The following is a 14,277-nucleotide window of genomic DNA, read 5'->3' as shown; positions in this document are numbered from 1 at the left end:
TGAGGCAACAGTAGAGACGGGAATAGCTAGAACATCTCTTGCTATTTTGGAAAGAATTTTGTATCTAGAACTATTCACATTCCACCAACCCAATATTTCAAATTTCGGGTCTTGCTTTTCACATCCTTCTTCTAAGTACTTATCCACCTCAGACTTAGTATCCACGTTCTCCTCTTCTTCTAAAAATGCAACAAAGTCCGAATCAACAAGATCTATAGTTTGCTTACAAGCGTCTAGGTTTTGCTTGTCAACCTCCATCTCATCTAAGTTTTAAACTTTATTGGGAGGCAATGTGGAAAGAGATTGGTAATGCACAAAAAGACGATGAAATACTCCATATACTCTATTAGTGAGTGCACTAACCTTTTCCGAAGCATAGAGTTTAGAGTAACAAAATTTAATATACTTCAACTTAAAGCGAGGATCCAACACCACGGCAAGTCGGCAAGTAATAACATCATATTAATTTTATCGATGTTCCCCCAATACTTGTCAAATTTTTCCTTCATTTTCAACGCCATAATGCTCAAATAAACATCTCCACTTTTTAACGACTCATCCAAAAGACGTTCAATCTTGAAAACTTCATGAAAATAAGAGTTAGAGGTAACATATAAAGATCCGGATAACCGTAGAGTAGCCTCATAGAAAGATTTTAAAAATTGAGTCAATACTCGAGCATTATCCCAATCATCATCATTAGGGCACCCATCTTTCAACTCTGCCATAAAAAGTACATCTTCCTCTCCAAACCGTTCAAAAGCTTTTCGAAATTTCAATGCAATTTCCAACATAAGATAAGTAGAGTTCCATCTAGTTGGAATATCTAGGCAAAGTAAACTCTTACATGTAATTCTCTCTTTCTCCCCACAAAACTTAAATCTTTGTGCTCTTGATGGAGAACTCCTAATGTACCTCACAGTCCCACTAATTCGAGAAATCGAATCGATGGCTTCACTTATCCCGTCTTTGACAATCAAATTTAATATATGCGCACAACACCTCATATGAAAAAACTCCCAATCTAAAATGAAACCGTTCCTATTAGAAATTTTTTTCTTCAAGTATCCAACAACAGTATCGTTTGAACTTGCATTATCTACTGTAATTGTGCACACCTTTTCTATACCCCATTCTATCATGCATGACTCGACAGCTTGTCCAATTGCCTCACCCTTAGGACTAGAAATCACACAAAAGTTTATTATTCTTTTATGTAATTTCCAATCATGATCAATAAAGTGAGCTGTAAGGCACATATAAAAAAGATTTTGTAAAGATGTTCATGCATCTGTTGTTAGGGAAATTCTTTGGTCTGTTTTATGCAATAAATCCTTTAATTTTTTTTTTCTCAATTGCATACATTGCCAAACAATCCCTAGCCACTGTACGCTGCCCAATCAACTTAAATCTAGGTTGCATGACACTACAAAAATGTCGAAAACCCTCTCGTTCTACAAACTTGAAAGGCAATTCATCGATGATAATCATCCTACTAAGCGCTTCCCTACACAGCTCGTGGTCAAATTTTCATGCCACAAGACTACTATCCCCTTCTTCTGACAATGATTGATATGAAGAAATGAGTGTTTGCCTCGTGTCTTGAAAATTGGGATACTTAGTGCAATTTTTAATATGCTTCCATAACGTACTAGTACCATAAGAACTGCTATAAGTATAAGAATTTTGGCAATAATTGCATGTTGCCTTTTCAAGTTTCCCTCTTTCTGAATTTTTAAGTCTAGCAAAATGCTCCCACACCCCAGATGTAAAAGACATTTTCTTAGTTTGGTATACCTTTGCTTTACTTTGAGACGTGCCTTCCTCAATTGGACTTAAACCTCCAACAGGTACGTCATTAGGAATGTTGGTGTCTCCCGTGCTCGACATATAACAAGATAAACAAGATATGGAATACGGATAGTTAGATGCCTAGATGGTGTGACAAGAAATTCTAAGACAAGCTGCAACAATAAAATGAATTGAACTCAGACAATAATATGAATATGAATTGAACTCAAATTCTAATAGTAATAAATCTTGAGAGATGCATCAAAGCAGCATGTAAGAATATGATTTGAACTCAGACAAGCTGCCAACAAGAATATCTAAATGCCTCAAGAAAACGTGCAATGTGGTTTCAGAAGAAAGTACCCTAATTAATTATGCCCTTTCACAAAATATAAGAATTCTAAGAAAATAAAGTTATCTAAAATTAATGTTGCAAAGGACAAAATCACAAACCCAATTCTTTAAGTTTAAACCCTAATCTTTAAGTTTAAACCCTAACAAAGCTAAATGGATCAAAATTTGTAACAAAGAAAAACTACTCAACAGAGTCAAAAATACTAATCTAAGTATCTACTATCTAACAGATACCCCTCTTTCTAAAACCAATCTGCAAAACAGAAACCCCCCCAAAAAAATCCTAAAATCAAATCTGTACAAAAAAAAGAAATCAAGGCCATGAGAAGTAAAAACCCAACAATCTAATAAGTAATAACATGTATAAAAAACAGATGGTAGAGGGTTAGAAACTTAGAACGATAAAGTTTCAGGAAAATAAAAACCCTAAATCTAGGGTTTCAATGTTTCATACACAGATCACAATGAGAGAGAGAGAGAGAGATGGAGGAATGGAGGGAAAATGATACCCGAAATAGGATTTTCTCCAAAAAACATAAATAAAATAAACATGAAATGGGGTTTTTGAAGGGTCTTTGGTTAGAGAAAATGGAAGAGAGAGAGAGGGAGGGAGGGAGAAATTAATCTGATAGAAAAAAAAAATAGAAAGAGAGAGGGATAAAACCCGAGAGAGAGAGAGAGAGAGAGAGAGAGAGAGAGAGGAAGAAGATGGAGAGGAGAATCATACCTTGCGGCTTGCGGGCTTGCGGTTTGCAGAGACCGAGAGAGTCGGAGAGAAGGAGCGGCGAGAGACCGAGAGAGACGGCGAGAAGGAGGGAGCGGCGGGAGTGGAGAAAAGAAAACTTAGGGTGTTTGTTGTGTTTTGATTTGTGAATATTTTGGTTTTTTTAACTTTTTAGTTTTAAGAATAATTAAAACTTATAAGTTATAAGGGGGTGAATTATAATGGGCGTGGGGTGATTTTATCAAATGAGGAGTGCCACTTAAGGACTTAAGGTGAGGGTCGGTTCTCGGTTCGGTTTTCAGTTCCGGAATCCCAAACCCAGAACCGAACCGAATTTGCACCGGTTCCCGGATTTCTTAACCGGAACCGAACCATATAGATATGGAACCAAACCGAACCGAACCATATGTGCTGGTTCGGTTCGGTTCGGTTCCTCGGTTCGAACCTGAACCATGTCCACCCCTAGGCCTTACTATAATATGGAATATATCTAGAGTTTAGAAGATTTCCTTTTTTTAACCTTGTAAAAGTTCTTGAGAATGGTGTGGTAAATTCTTGAGATATGGGAAACCCATGTGTTAACTGAGCAATGCTTTTGTCAGAAGGTGGATTAATCATGTGACCACAAGCCAATCATTTTTCAAAGTAACTGTAATGAACCTAGCATTAAAACCCTATGTGACAAGCATGTGTAGCTTTTTAATGTTTTGATCGATGATTAGCATACTTTGGTGGTCGTACACCTATATTTACGACACTTTGATCCTTTATCAGTGTTATGTAAGTTGATCTTATGGAAAATGTATACTTTTTTAACTTTAATAAGTGTATAGCGTACACGAAGTTAATCTTGGTTTAATACAATGATCCTGTACATATTTTGGATTTTCAAACTCATGGTCAAATCTAGTGATTTGGAAAATGTTTTCTAAAAGCGTCTTGGAAGGGAAATAATTTTCTTTTGAAAAAAGTTGCTTTTAACAAAAGAGTGTGGAAGTGTGGCTGGAAAAATAGTCTCACATTGGAAGTTTAGAAAAGTGGGGATGGGCATACAAGCTTTACCCACTTCTCCTTCTTGCTTTGTTGTTGAAGTGAGTTTTAACCAAGGGAAGCGCACCGTCAGCACGCGCGGCGTGGGCTGTGAGGCGCTAGTGTTTAGGGGTGCAACTCGGGTCGGGTGGGTCGGGTTGGCTAAACTGTGAGGCGCTAGTGTTTAGGGGTGCAACTCGGGTCGGGTTGGGTCGGGTTGAGGCCAACCCGACCCGAGGAACCCATTTTTCCAACCCGAACCCGACCAGACCTGATTTTCAACCCGACGAGGTTCGACCCGAACCCGACCCAACCCGAGTTTAAGCTTAAAAAAATAAAAATTTATAAAAAATGTCAGGCTTCACTCGGGTCGGGTTGCCAAACCCTCAACCTGAACCTAACCCGGGTTGGGAAAAGTCAATCCGAACCCGACCCGAACTCAACCCGCCCCGACCTTTTTCCGGGTTGAACCCGTTGGGTTCAGGCTGAACCTGACCTGAGTAACACCACTAGCTAGTGATGCTTTTTGGCGCACTTTGCACTTCGCACATAAAGATCGGGTCGATCGGATGTGATAACGAACGGGTGTGATCTACATTGTAGGATCACTTGGATGGGTTCCAACAATTAATGCTGGATCGAATGTCATCTAAGGCGTGGGATCGTGGGAAACGACTAGTGTCCGATCAGGTTCAATCTGAACCGTCAGATCGCGATTTGTCGCTTCCCAACGATCAGAAGCCGATCAGGTGTGATCCAAGCCATGGGATGGTGATCGGTCATGATCTAGCAAATAAGGGGAGGACAGGGGTTTTTATACAACCCAACAGAACTGCACTGTTTGGGTTGCAACAATTTTTAACAGAGTTTTTAGAAGGAAAAATAGTTCTAAATGTTCCTAGTTTTAACAGAGTTTATATATGGTTCCCGACCATCAGGTACCTTGCTAGCGGTAACACCCTTGATATTTGATCCAACAGCAAACTCTATAACTGTTGGATCAAATATCAAGGGCATTACTTTTGAAGTGCTGCCCACGACTCCACAAGGGACTTAAAGGTTGGGCACCATATAATTTCTCGTTTTAACATACCAAAAATGATGACTTGATCCAATCCTTTTTTTTTTTTGGTAGGTAAGCTGGGGTTAGGCGGACCCCCACCAGATATATAGATAAAAAAGCAGAATTACATCCTTTTATAGAAAGTTCCCGACAAATCCGAGAACATTACATCATTTAAAGAAGGGGATCTAAAGTTAGGGAGAATGGATGTCCCTGTACATTGATAATCATGCTTGGATAACAGATCTGCCGCTTGATTTGCTTCCCTCCAGACATGAGATATTGACCATTCTTCAAAAACTCTTATTCTTCCCATGTTATTATTTTTTCTGTTAATTCCCCTAAATTTAAGACCCATATCAGATAGAACTTCAACTGATGAATCGTTGAAAGTAGGAAAGCAAAAATTGAATTTGTATATATATGGCAAGACTATAGTACCAAAGTTGGTTCTACAAACAACTCGGGGGAACAATGAAACCATTAACCGTTCCACCTGCATTCTGACAAGAGGACTGTGCAGGATTATTCCCATAAGTAAGCTTTATGTCTTCTAATCCAATCTTATTGCAAGGGTTGCTCTTGCTGCAATCCAATTTCACGGCCACCTCCGTTGCAGAAGTTCCTTGTATGTCTCTATATGTCACGTCGCTTATCTTTACACCCGAATTCTACATAAAATAATCCAATATACTGAGGTTAGTGAATTTGAATATGTCATTAGCATAAAGTTTAGATGGAAGCTATTATTCCGTTTTTGCCCTTTCAGAATATTATTACCTGATTGGGGCAACCTTTGTCATCTGGGCAGTAATTTTGGTCGATAATGATGGGATTTTGGACATTGTACATGAGAGCGTTTTGGAAGACTACTCCTTTGACAAACCCATCGCTTGGTCTTCCCCACGTTTTAATCCTCAACCCGTTTTGGGTTCCCCTAAATACCGCTGTTTTTACTGTTATGTTTTGGACTCCTTGCTCTTGCAGTCCTCTCCCTAGACTCCCAATGCTGCGAAAAGAAATACGCACACATGCGCATGTTAGTAAGGTGCCCTACACATTTGAATATGTACAAAGTATGAATGAATTAGAAATGATTTACTTATCATCATAAATGCGCCCCTTTTCATCTCATGGGACACCCAACTGCAGTGTACGGGGCAATCAAATCCGTTGAATCCTTCTGACGTGAAGTACATCAGCCCCTCTGCTATCATTGATACACTGCTGGTGGGTGTCCCAAGTGATGAAAATGGGCGCATTTATCATCTCCCTTATTTAAGCATCACCTGCCCATACTCCTCGATTTAGTGAGATTATGCCAAGTGTCACCATCTAGGAGCATGTCACATCTATCTATCCATCTATCTAAGTATCTATTTATCTAGCTATCTCTATAATGTACAATATATATAGTAAGCATGTTTCTTTCTATTATCATTAGCTTTCTTTCCAAGATTTTTTTTTGGAAAACCTTTTTTTAAGATTTCATATATTTATTTTTTGATAGGGTGGGGCCTAACACATTATAAGCATAGCATGGGTGGGAGCCACCATTTACACTTGATCCGGTGGGCCCAGCATTTCACACCTCATGTTTTGATGTGGTGGGCCCACCATCTCAACCCAAGACCATTCATAGAGTTGGGCCTACCATTTTTACATCTTATGTATGGGACGGGGCCAATACACCTGATCATGTTTTTTATGGGGGCTGTGATTTTACACTTCAGGTTTTGGTGGGTGGGGCCCACCATGTCTATCGAAATCTAAACATATCCACCCACCATTTTACCCCTGATGTTATTGATAATGTGGGGTGCAGCATCTCTAACCAAAATATGCATTAAATTGGACTCTACCATTTTACACCTCATGTTTTGATGGTGTGGGGCTCATTATTTTGCACCCATGGGCCCATAATACTAGTTTGAAGCATACATGGCGATGGTTAGTAGGGTCACCTGATGCCATGTCCGGGCCCGCAAGCGATGTTCTCGATCCACAGGTTCATGGTGCCGGGGCCAACTGATATGCAATCATCACCAGTTTTTATGCCCGTGCTAGTGATGGTGACGCCGGTAGACTGCTGAACGTGTATGCCATCGGTGTTGGGGCTGTTTCCAGGGGCCATGATCTTCACCCCTTGCACCTTCACATTGCTGCTCCCGTCTATTACAAGATGATAGAGTTGGCTGTTGACGGATGTTAATCCGCTAATCAGAATGTCTTTCGCTCCATTGAAGGAAAGTGACTGTAGCAAAAAGCATCAAAACTATAACAAAATGGAACCGATGCTAACTTAAAACCATTACAAATGTACTTATCTAGTTACTTGTTAAGTGCACTGATGATCTGATATATATCCTTCTATGTAATTCCTAGCTTAGACGAGGGCAGATTCGTCTTAATGTGAAATTATGTTTGGGGGTGGGGGGCATGATGTGGGACCCACAAGCAGAAATGGGGTGAAAGGGCACCCGTTGGCTACACGTCACGGCTGTGCAAATGCACAGTGGTGAAATGCAGCCAATGGGAGCGACCTTTCACCCGAATTTTGCATCGGCACCCTTGAGTTTAGCACACCTCATATTTCATTTCAAATATTGGTCAGGAAATAGGCAAGAGCAAAATTGTCACGTACCGCTGCACCATCCGGGCAATTCTTGCCGGCCGCCTTGCAAGCCCACAAACCCGTCCCCTGCCCGTCGAGTGTCCCGCCATAGATTGAAACACCTTGTACATTATTGAACACTAACCAGTGCCCAGACGTCCCGATTGATTCATAATTGGACGGAGCGATGAGGGTCCCGTCGATCCAAATACTGATACCATGATTCTTACAGGGGCCTTCAAAGGTGACCTGATTGATCAAAAACTTTCCACTTGGTATGTGTATAGACTCCGGGGTAAGGGACCCACAAGCAGAAGCCCATGCATTGAGCAAGGATTTTGTAGAGTCAGTTGCACCATCGGCTTTGGCACCAAAGTCTAAAATGTTCAAGGCTCCGTTTGTAGATGGGAAAAAGATGAAGAGAAATAGAGGAAGAAAATTCATGGGTATTGCCATTTCACAGACTAGTTTGATAAAGGGATTGTTTTAGAGGGAGAATGATGTGTGAAGGAATTGATGAAAGAAGTTATGGCCGTTTGGGGCTATTTATAGACTTTTTTCTTGGTTTTGGATAAACTGCAACTCAAACCAACCTTGGCCCGAAATTGATACTACATCTGTTAAATTACATAAAAATCCTTGATCCAAAAATTATAAAATGAAAAGCCAAACCCTGCTTAATTATAAATGGTTTAGATCATCAAAATAAGTTTACCCGCTGCATGATTCATTCCTAAGCACAAGACAAGCTGTAAAACATTCTCTCTAGAATTAAAATAGTATTTTATCCCGTACAAAATTTCAACTGAAATTACCAAAATTTTGGGAAAATATTAAATAATGAATAGATTTGAGATATTTTGTTGAAAATCTTCAAATTTTGGGAAGACCGAAATTCCAAAATTTTGTTTCGCTTCGGGTATACCTGATTTCGGTTTCGGTCTCAATCGAAACCCGACTTTAAGGTAAATAATAGGCCAGGGGGTCTCCTCCCAGGATATAATTATGACCCTCATGATAATCATCACTTTTTCGTAGAGGTTAAATGCATATTGTAACCCCCCCCCCCCCCATTTACCCTCACTGAAAGAGACCTTAATTGTCCATTAAGTCATTTAATGATTTATCAACTCGGTCTATTGTCTAGTCAAGTCGACTCAATAGTGTTTGATGTCAACCCATTGAGTTTTGGTACACTATACAGTTCTAGAAGAAAGATCAAAAGCTTAAGCTTTTTTATTGCTCAAATTAAAACTAGTCAATGGTCAAATAATAGATGATTGCTAAGTACCATTTTCAAAGTTTGGTATACGTTTCAAACAGGATCTAGAGATGCCGACCATGGCGGCCTATCGGATTCACCTCCATAGCTCTCAATGTTAGACCGATTAGATAGTGACCCATTAGGTCAATGCCTCAGATCGACCCCATTGCTTTTAGCCAAAAAAGTAGAGTGGGGCCAGAAGGAGGGATGATCTAAACCATTCATTTTTTGGGCCCTACGGAGAAGGGGGTGGGGGTTATAGGATGACCGAAACACTTTGATTTGTAGAGTTTTTAGTAACCTGCCTTATAAAAATATTAGCCACAAATTGAAGGGTTAGGATCATCCTATGGCACCCATTTATGGGGCACAACCTATCTACGACGTGGACAAAAAGATAAATGGTTTAGATTACCCATTCAAATGATTAGGTGTAAATACTCAAATTGTCCCCTTTTAAAAATTCGTTCCCCTCTAAAAATGAAGGGTGTTTTTGTCCATGTGAATTAGACTAAAATTAGGGCTTTTTTAAGAAAGCCAAAAAATACACATCTTAGAAGAACTTTAGAGCCATAAAAAAAAACCCTAACTCGTTTTCTACAACCCAAGAGAGGGTTTTCATGAGAAAGAAGGAGGAAAACAAGTTTTGGAAGAAGAAAATGAAGAACAAGGTAAGAACTATGTTTTTCTTTGGGTTATGATTTTAGAAACCCAAAATAAGGATTAGGTGATCTTGAAAAGATAAAAGTGAAGGTTTTGATTTTTTATTTAAGATATGTTCGAGGACTGACTTTCGATTCCTTAAGGTTCGCTTTGTTCCAGAATCCCTAATGAATCTAGGATCGGATCGTCTTGGCTTTCGGAAGTTTTGGCTTTCAAGAGTTTAAAGTACAAGTTTAGATAATTTTTTTGATAATTATGTGTATTAATTCGAGTGAAATTAGGTTTAATGGATTCCTCTCGTTAAAACGAGTCAAACGGATCCAACCACGCATGAATCGGAGCTAAAACAAGAAAGTTATGGCCTCTTGAAGTTTTGGGATGAATCTGAAATTTCCATAAAAAACGCAGTTTGGGAACCTTCGGACTTCTGAAGGGAAGCCAGTGGAATCGGTCCAAGGCCTTCGAACTTCCGAAGAAAATTTGCAAAAGCTTTGAAAAATCATAACTTCTTCATCTCTTATCTGTTTTCGATGCTTTTGTACTCTATGGACTCGGCAAAATATGTACTTTATGATATAAAAAAATTCAGAAATGCTTGAAGACTCCATGATGATGAAAATTTCAAAATACTAAAAATAACCATAAGACAAGTTACCGTGCCTTTTCCAATTGAACACCAAAGGGTGTCATGTGTTAGTGAAAAGACATACGTGCCTAATAAGACTGAAACTAATGATGAAACTCATGAAAAATATTCATACTATTGATTGTAGGTGAATTTGAAAAAGGAAATATCCATCATTGGAGGTATGTAATTCCGTACCACTTTAGTGATGTGATCCACCATTGAATGATATGCCTTTTCGATTTGCAGTCCTCTAATCTCTGAATATGTGAAATTTATGATACCCTTAGTCTTGATTTTTGTCTTGCATGCTTATCCTTTGTTGAACACAATTTATTAAATTTAGTACTCATTGATAGCTTACGAATTTCGCATTGAATTTGTGACCCTCTGAGATATAAGAATATTTTGATCATTGTATACACAAATATCTTTGGAAATCCTTGTGGAACCAATGTGAACCACAACTTTGTGTGAGCTTTGGAACTTTGTACGAACTTTTGGACCCTTTTGATTATGTGAACACCTTTTGTGGAGGCTTAGGTTATATATGAACTATAAGGGCCCGCACCAATGGGGGTTGTACGTTGGCTTTTTGGTCCAGTCAGTGGGTGCTATACGCTGACCCTTTCAATAAGTATATGAACTTAGAAACTAGTTTCGAACCGCGGACAGTCGGGTAAAATAACTTGCTTTTTAGGCTAAGCCAATGACCTTTGGATGATTTCATACCTTTCTGATCGCTTTCAGTGATCTCTTAAGACTTTGTGACCTCTTTGATATGAAACTTTGAAATATGATTTTGTAAGCTTTGCTTCTCAATTATCGCAATTGTATCAGTTATCTCATATACAATATTACTATCTACGGTTGCCTATTGACCCTCTCTTTGCAGCATGCTTTTGACCCCACTTTTGTGATGCCTCATTATGTACTGAGCTTTTCAGCTGACTGTGGTTTATCATTTTCAGATATTGACCCTCGTGGAGCGGACGAGGGAGCGCAGGTGTGACCTTTCGATTTTTCAGCTTTAGTCTATTCTTTTAGTTTCATATGATAGTGAGTATTTGCTTAAGCATTATTAAGACTATATTATTTCATTTCAATATTGGCTATTGGGGAGAGTGAGAGAAAGATTAAATATTTGACTACCTCTATGGATATTATGATACGAATGGTTTTGTTATCGCTTTGTTAGCCTTGTATACTGTAAGGTTTCCTTGCAGGTGTACGGCGCTGTCATGTTCCCAGGTCTTATGTGTGCGGCTTGGGGGCGTGACATTAGTAATGCACATAAAGCTGCTCCCATTGCTCGATGCTCCTATTCAAAGGTGGTGCATATCCTTCTAGAGGAAACGTATGGCCGGAAGTCTAGTTAGAGTAGGATTTTTAGTTTGTGTTGGATCTCTATCTGATTTTTAGTTTGTGTTGGATCTCTATCTGCTATAGTTATATAAATAGGTTGTAGTGCCGTGGAAGAAACAGTAGAGAAAAAGATTACAAACGTGAATGGTCTGGTGAATAGCAGAGAGCGGAAAGGTGTACTCTTGGAACAGTACTGTACTGTTTACAGTATTTTCAAAGTGAAATCTCTCTCTCTCTCTCTCCCCCTTGTGTGGGTTGTGTTTGGCTTGTGGGTTTTGCTTTGTTATTTGAGTGAGCAAGGGTATCAAATATTTGTATCTTTGATCTTTTTTTTCTACAAGTGTATCAAAGCCTTGGATGTTTTGATCCTTATTTTCTACATTCGGATCCTGATGACTTTGAAGAGTATGGTGTTGGATAAAAATCATATTGACTTGTATCCAGATAGGCCCACATTTTCAACTAGTCAGGCCACCATATTTAAGCCAATCAGAGCTCTCCCATTTACTTCGTAACAAAACAAATAAATGGGAAGCACAAGTGCTCAAGTAACCCTATATATTTCAAGTAGGGACGAAGATGCCCCAGGACTCCCAAGTGCTTAAATAAATGCCATTTTATCTTATAAAAGATATAGCTGTTGTAAGCTAGGGGGTGCCTAAATATAGATGTTGTAAGCTGAGGTGTCCCCACATAGCAACCATGGTTTTAAATTTCGGTCGAAATTTCGGAGACCAAAACTGAAATTTCGGTTTCGGTCCCGAAATCCCATTTTTCGCTACATACCAAATTTCGACAGAAATTTCAGAATTTCGGTTCTAAATTTAGGTTTTGGGACATTTTTTTTTAAAAAAAATTGTTACAAAATTTCGGCCGAAATTTCGGTTTTCCCAAGACCGAAACCGGTATTTTAAACCATGATAGCAACCCACTGCATTCCGAAATTTTTGCTATATATATTTCTCCCCGCTTTAAAAGATTGTGGGGTCCATTAAAAACTGCTGATTTTTTGCTACAAAGTACAAATTAAAGTCAGGCGATTGTGGGGTCACCGCTTCACCATTTACCCAAAAGTCAAAAGTTATGCAAAGCCCAAACGTTGGGACTCTTCATCATCCCCCATTTGCCTTTATTATACTGTTATACACGCAACTTCTGCGTATACGCATTCCGTTGTTAAAGGTGGGAAAAAATCCCTTTCTTTTTATCCATGTAGAGAATTTATATGATGGGCGGCCGTGAAAACAAGTGAAGTCTAAAAAAAAGTAGGTACGGCCCACTTATATGATCCAAAACACGTGAATTTATATGTTTGGGCACAACGTAAATAGTTTGTGCCCCAAAAATCATTTTCATAGGATGATCCTAACCCTCCGATTTGAGAGGGTTAGGATCAACCTATGTAAATGATTTTTTATAGTTCAGATCGGAGGGTTAGGATCATCCTATTGAAATGATTTTTGGGGCACAACCTATTTAAGTTGTGCCCAGACAGATGAACGGTTTGGATCATCAAAAAAAGTAGGCCGTACCTACTTTTTTAGACTTAACGTGTTTTCACGGCCACCCATCGTATAAATTCTCATCTATGTATACGTATACGCATTTCCTTTTACAGGCACTTGGAAGTGTTTCCTATGACTAGATTGATATTGTCACCTAATCACCGGTATATCAAAGTAAGAGAACATGGGCTTTTTCCTGTTTTTTTTCTCATTTTCCCATTTTTTCCTAAAATATTATTGGTGTTTCTTTTCATTTTTTCTAAAATATTGTATGTGAAAGGTGTACCTCTTCTCTGCAACTTCTCCGTCTCTCCCCCATGTATCCTCCTTCTCTTTGCTATCATATGCTATTCCTTTTTCTATTTTTTTAATCTTTCAGGAATGTAGTAGTGATATTTCCCCCCTCTGATGGATATTCCCCCCCCCCCCCCCCCCTTTAACAGATAACGATAGGATATACAAAGGGGTGGAGTAGCCACCGTTAACTTTAAAAGGCTTAAAAGCTAACGTTTTCTGTTTTGAGAGGAGGGGGGGGGGGGGAGGATGTCTCATGATTATTGATTTTATGGCTATTATGGTGAGGAAGTGGGTCATATACCCTTTGTCGGAAGTTTATCTGTTTTCAATTGTCTTTCTTTCAGTAATAGGCTCTCAGTTCCTCTACTTTTCTTCTGTTCCTTCAAAATTTTCTGTTTTGTTGCTTTCTTTTCAGTGTATTTGATCATTTTAATGTCATTTGTTCTGTTGCAGTTGATTTTTTCCATGAGTCTTCAAGCCTATTATTGTCTACCAATAACCACTTACGATTTTCATGTTCTTTCCTTTAGTCAACTTTAATTTTCTTTCAGTGCGCCTCTGGCTGGGATCGATCCGCCCATAATCGTGCTGATGACCCCCTTTGGCTGGGATCGGTGCGCCTCTGGCTGCGAACTGGATGGCAGAGGAGATTGATCCCGGGCAGGGGGCGGCTGTAACCGTCGAGGGCTCCGGCCCTGGGGACTCTTTTCTTTGTTCTCTCTTCTGTGGCCATTACTTATGACATACTTTTTCAAGTATCCCCGGCCAATCAGCAGCTCGATTTCTTCCTTGAGCTGCCAGCACTCGTCTGTGTCGTGACCGTAGTCCCTGTGGAACCGACAGTACTTCGATTTGTCTCTTTTATTTCCCTTGTAGATTATTCTGGTCGGCTACCTTACGAACTCTTCTCCTCTGATTGCGGCCAGTACGTGTCTTCGGGAGGTGTTGAGAGGGGTAAAGATCTCTTCCCTCCTCTGGGGGGA

General features: G+C 39.4%; 2 protein-coding genes across 2 annotated transcripts; both read right to left on the bottom strand.

The window, feature by feature from the left end:
- Nucleotides 1–407: 407 nt before the first annotated feature.
- Nucleotides 408–1,890, bottom strand: LOC143861283 (zinc finger BED domain-containing protein RICESLEEPER 2-like). Its single transcript, XM_077372224.1, has 2 exons — nucleotides 1,659–1,890; nucleotides 408–1,246 (listed from the first exon to the last, which is right to left on the bottom strand). Exons 1-2 carry the CDS (start codon nucleotides 1,888–1,890, stop codon nucleotides 408–410), a joined length of 1,071 nt encoding a protein of 356 aa, XP_077228339.1.
- A 3,464-nt stretch (nucleotides 1,891–5,354) lies between these two features.
- LOC143860981 (polygalacturonase-like) lies at nucleotides 5,355–8,100 on the bottom strand. The gene is made up of 4 exons (XM_077371856.1): nucleotides 7,606–8,100; nucleotides 6,926–7,215; nucleotides 5,742–5,970; nucleotides 5,355–5,632 (listed from the first exon to the last, which is right to left on the bottom strand). Exons 1-4 carry the CDS (start codon nucleotides 8,029–8,031, stop codon nucleotides 5,414–5,416), a joined length of 1,164 nt encoding a protein of 387 aa, XP_077227971.1. The 5' UTR covers nucleotides 8,032–8,100; the 3' UTR covers nucleotides 5,355–5,413.
- Between the last annotated feature and the right edge of the window lie 6,177 nt (nucleotides 8,101–14,277).

This window comes from Tasmannia lanceolata, unplaced genomic scaffold (genome assembly GCF_043159265.1).
Source record: "Tasmannia lanceolata isolate RefF3 unplaced genomic scaffold, GAP_Taslan_0.1 ptg000037l, whole genome shotgun sequence".
NCBI classification, from domain to species: domain Eukaryota; kingdom Viridiplantae; phylum Streptophyta; class Magnoliopsida; order Canellales; family Winteraceae; genus Tasmannia; species Tasmannia lanceolata.
This window is presented reverse-complemented; position numbering and strand designations above follow the sequence as displayed.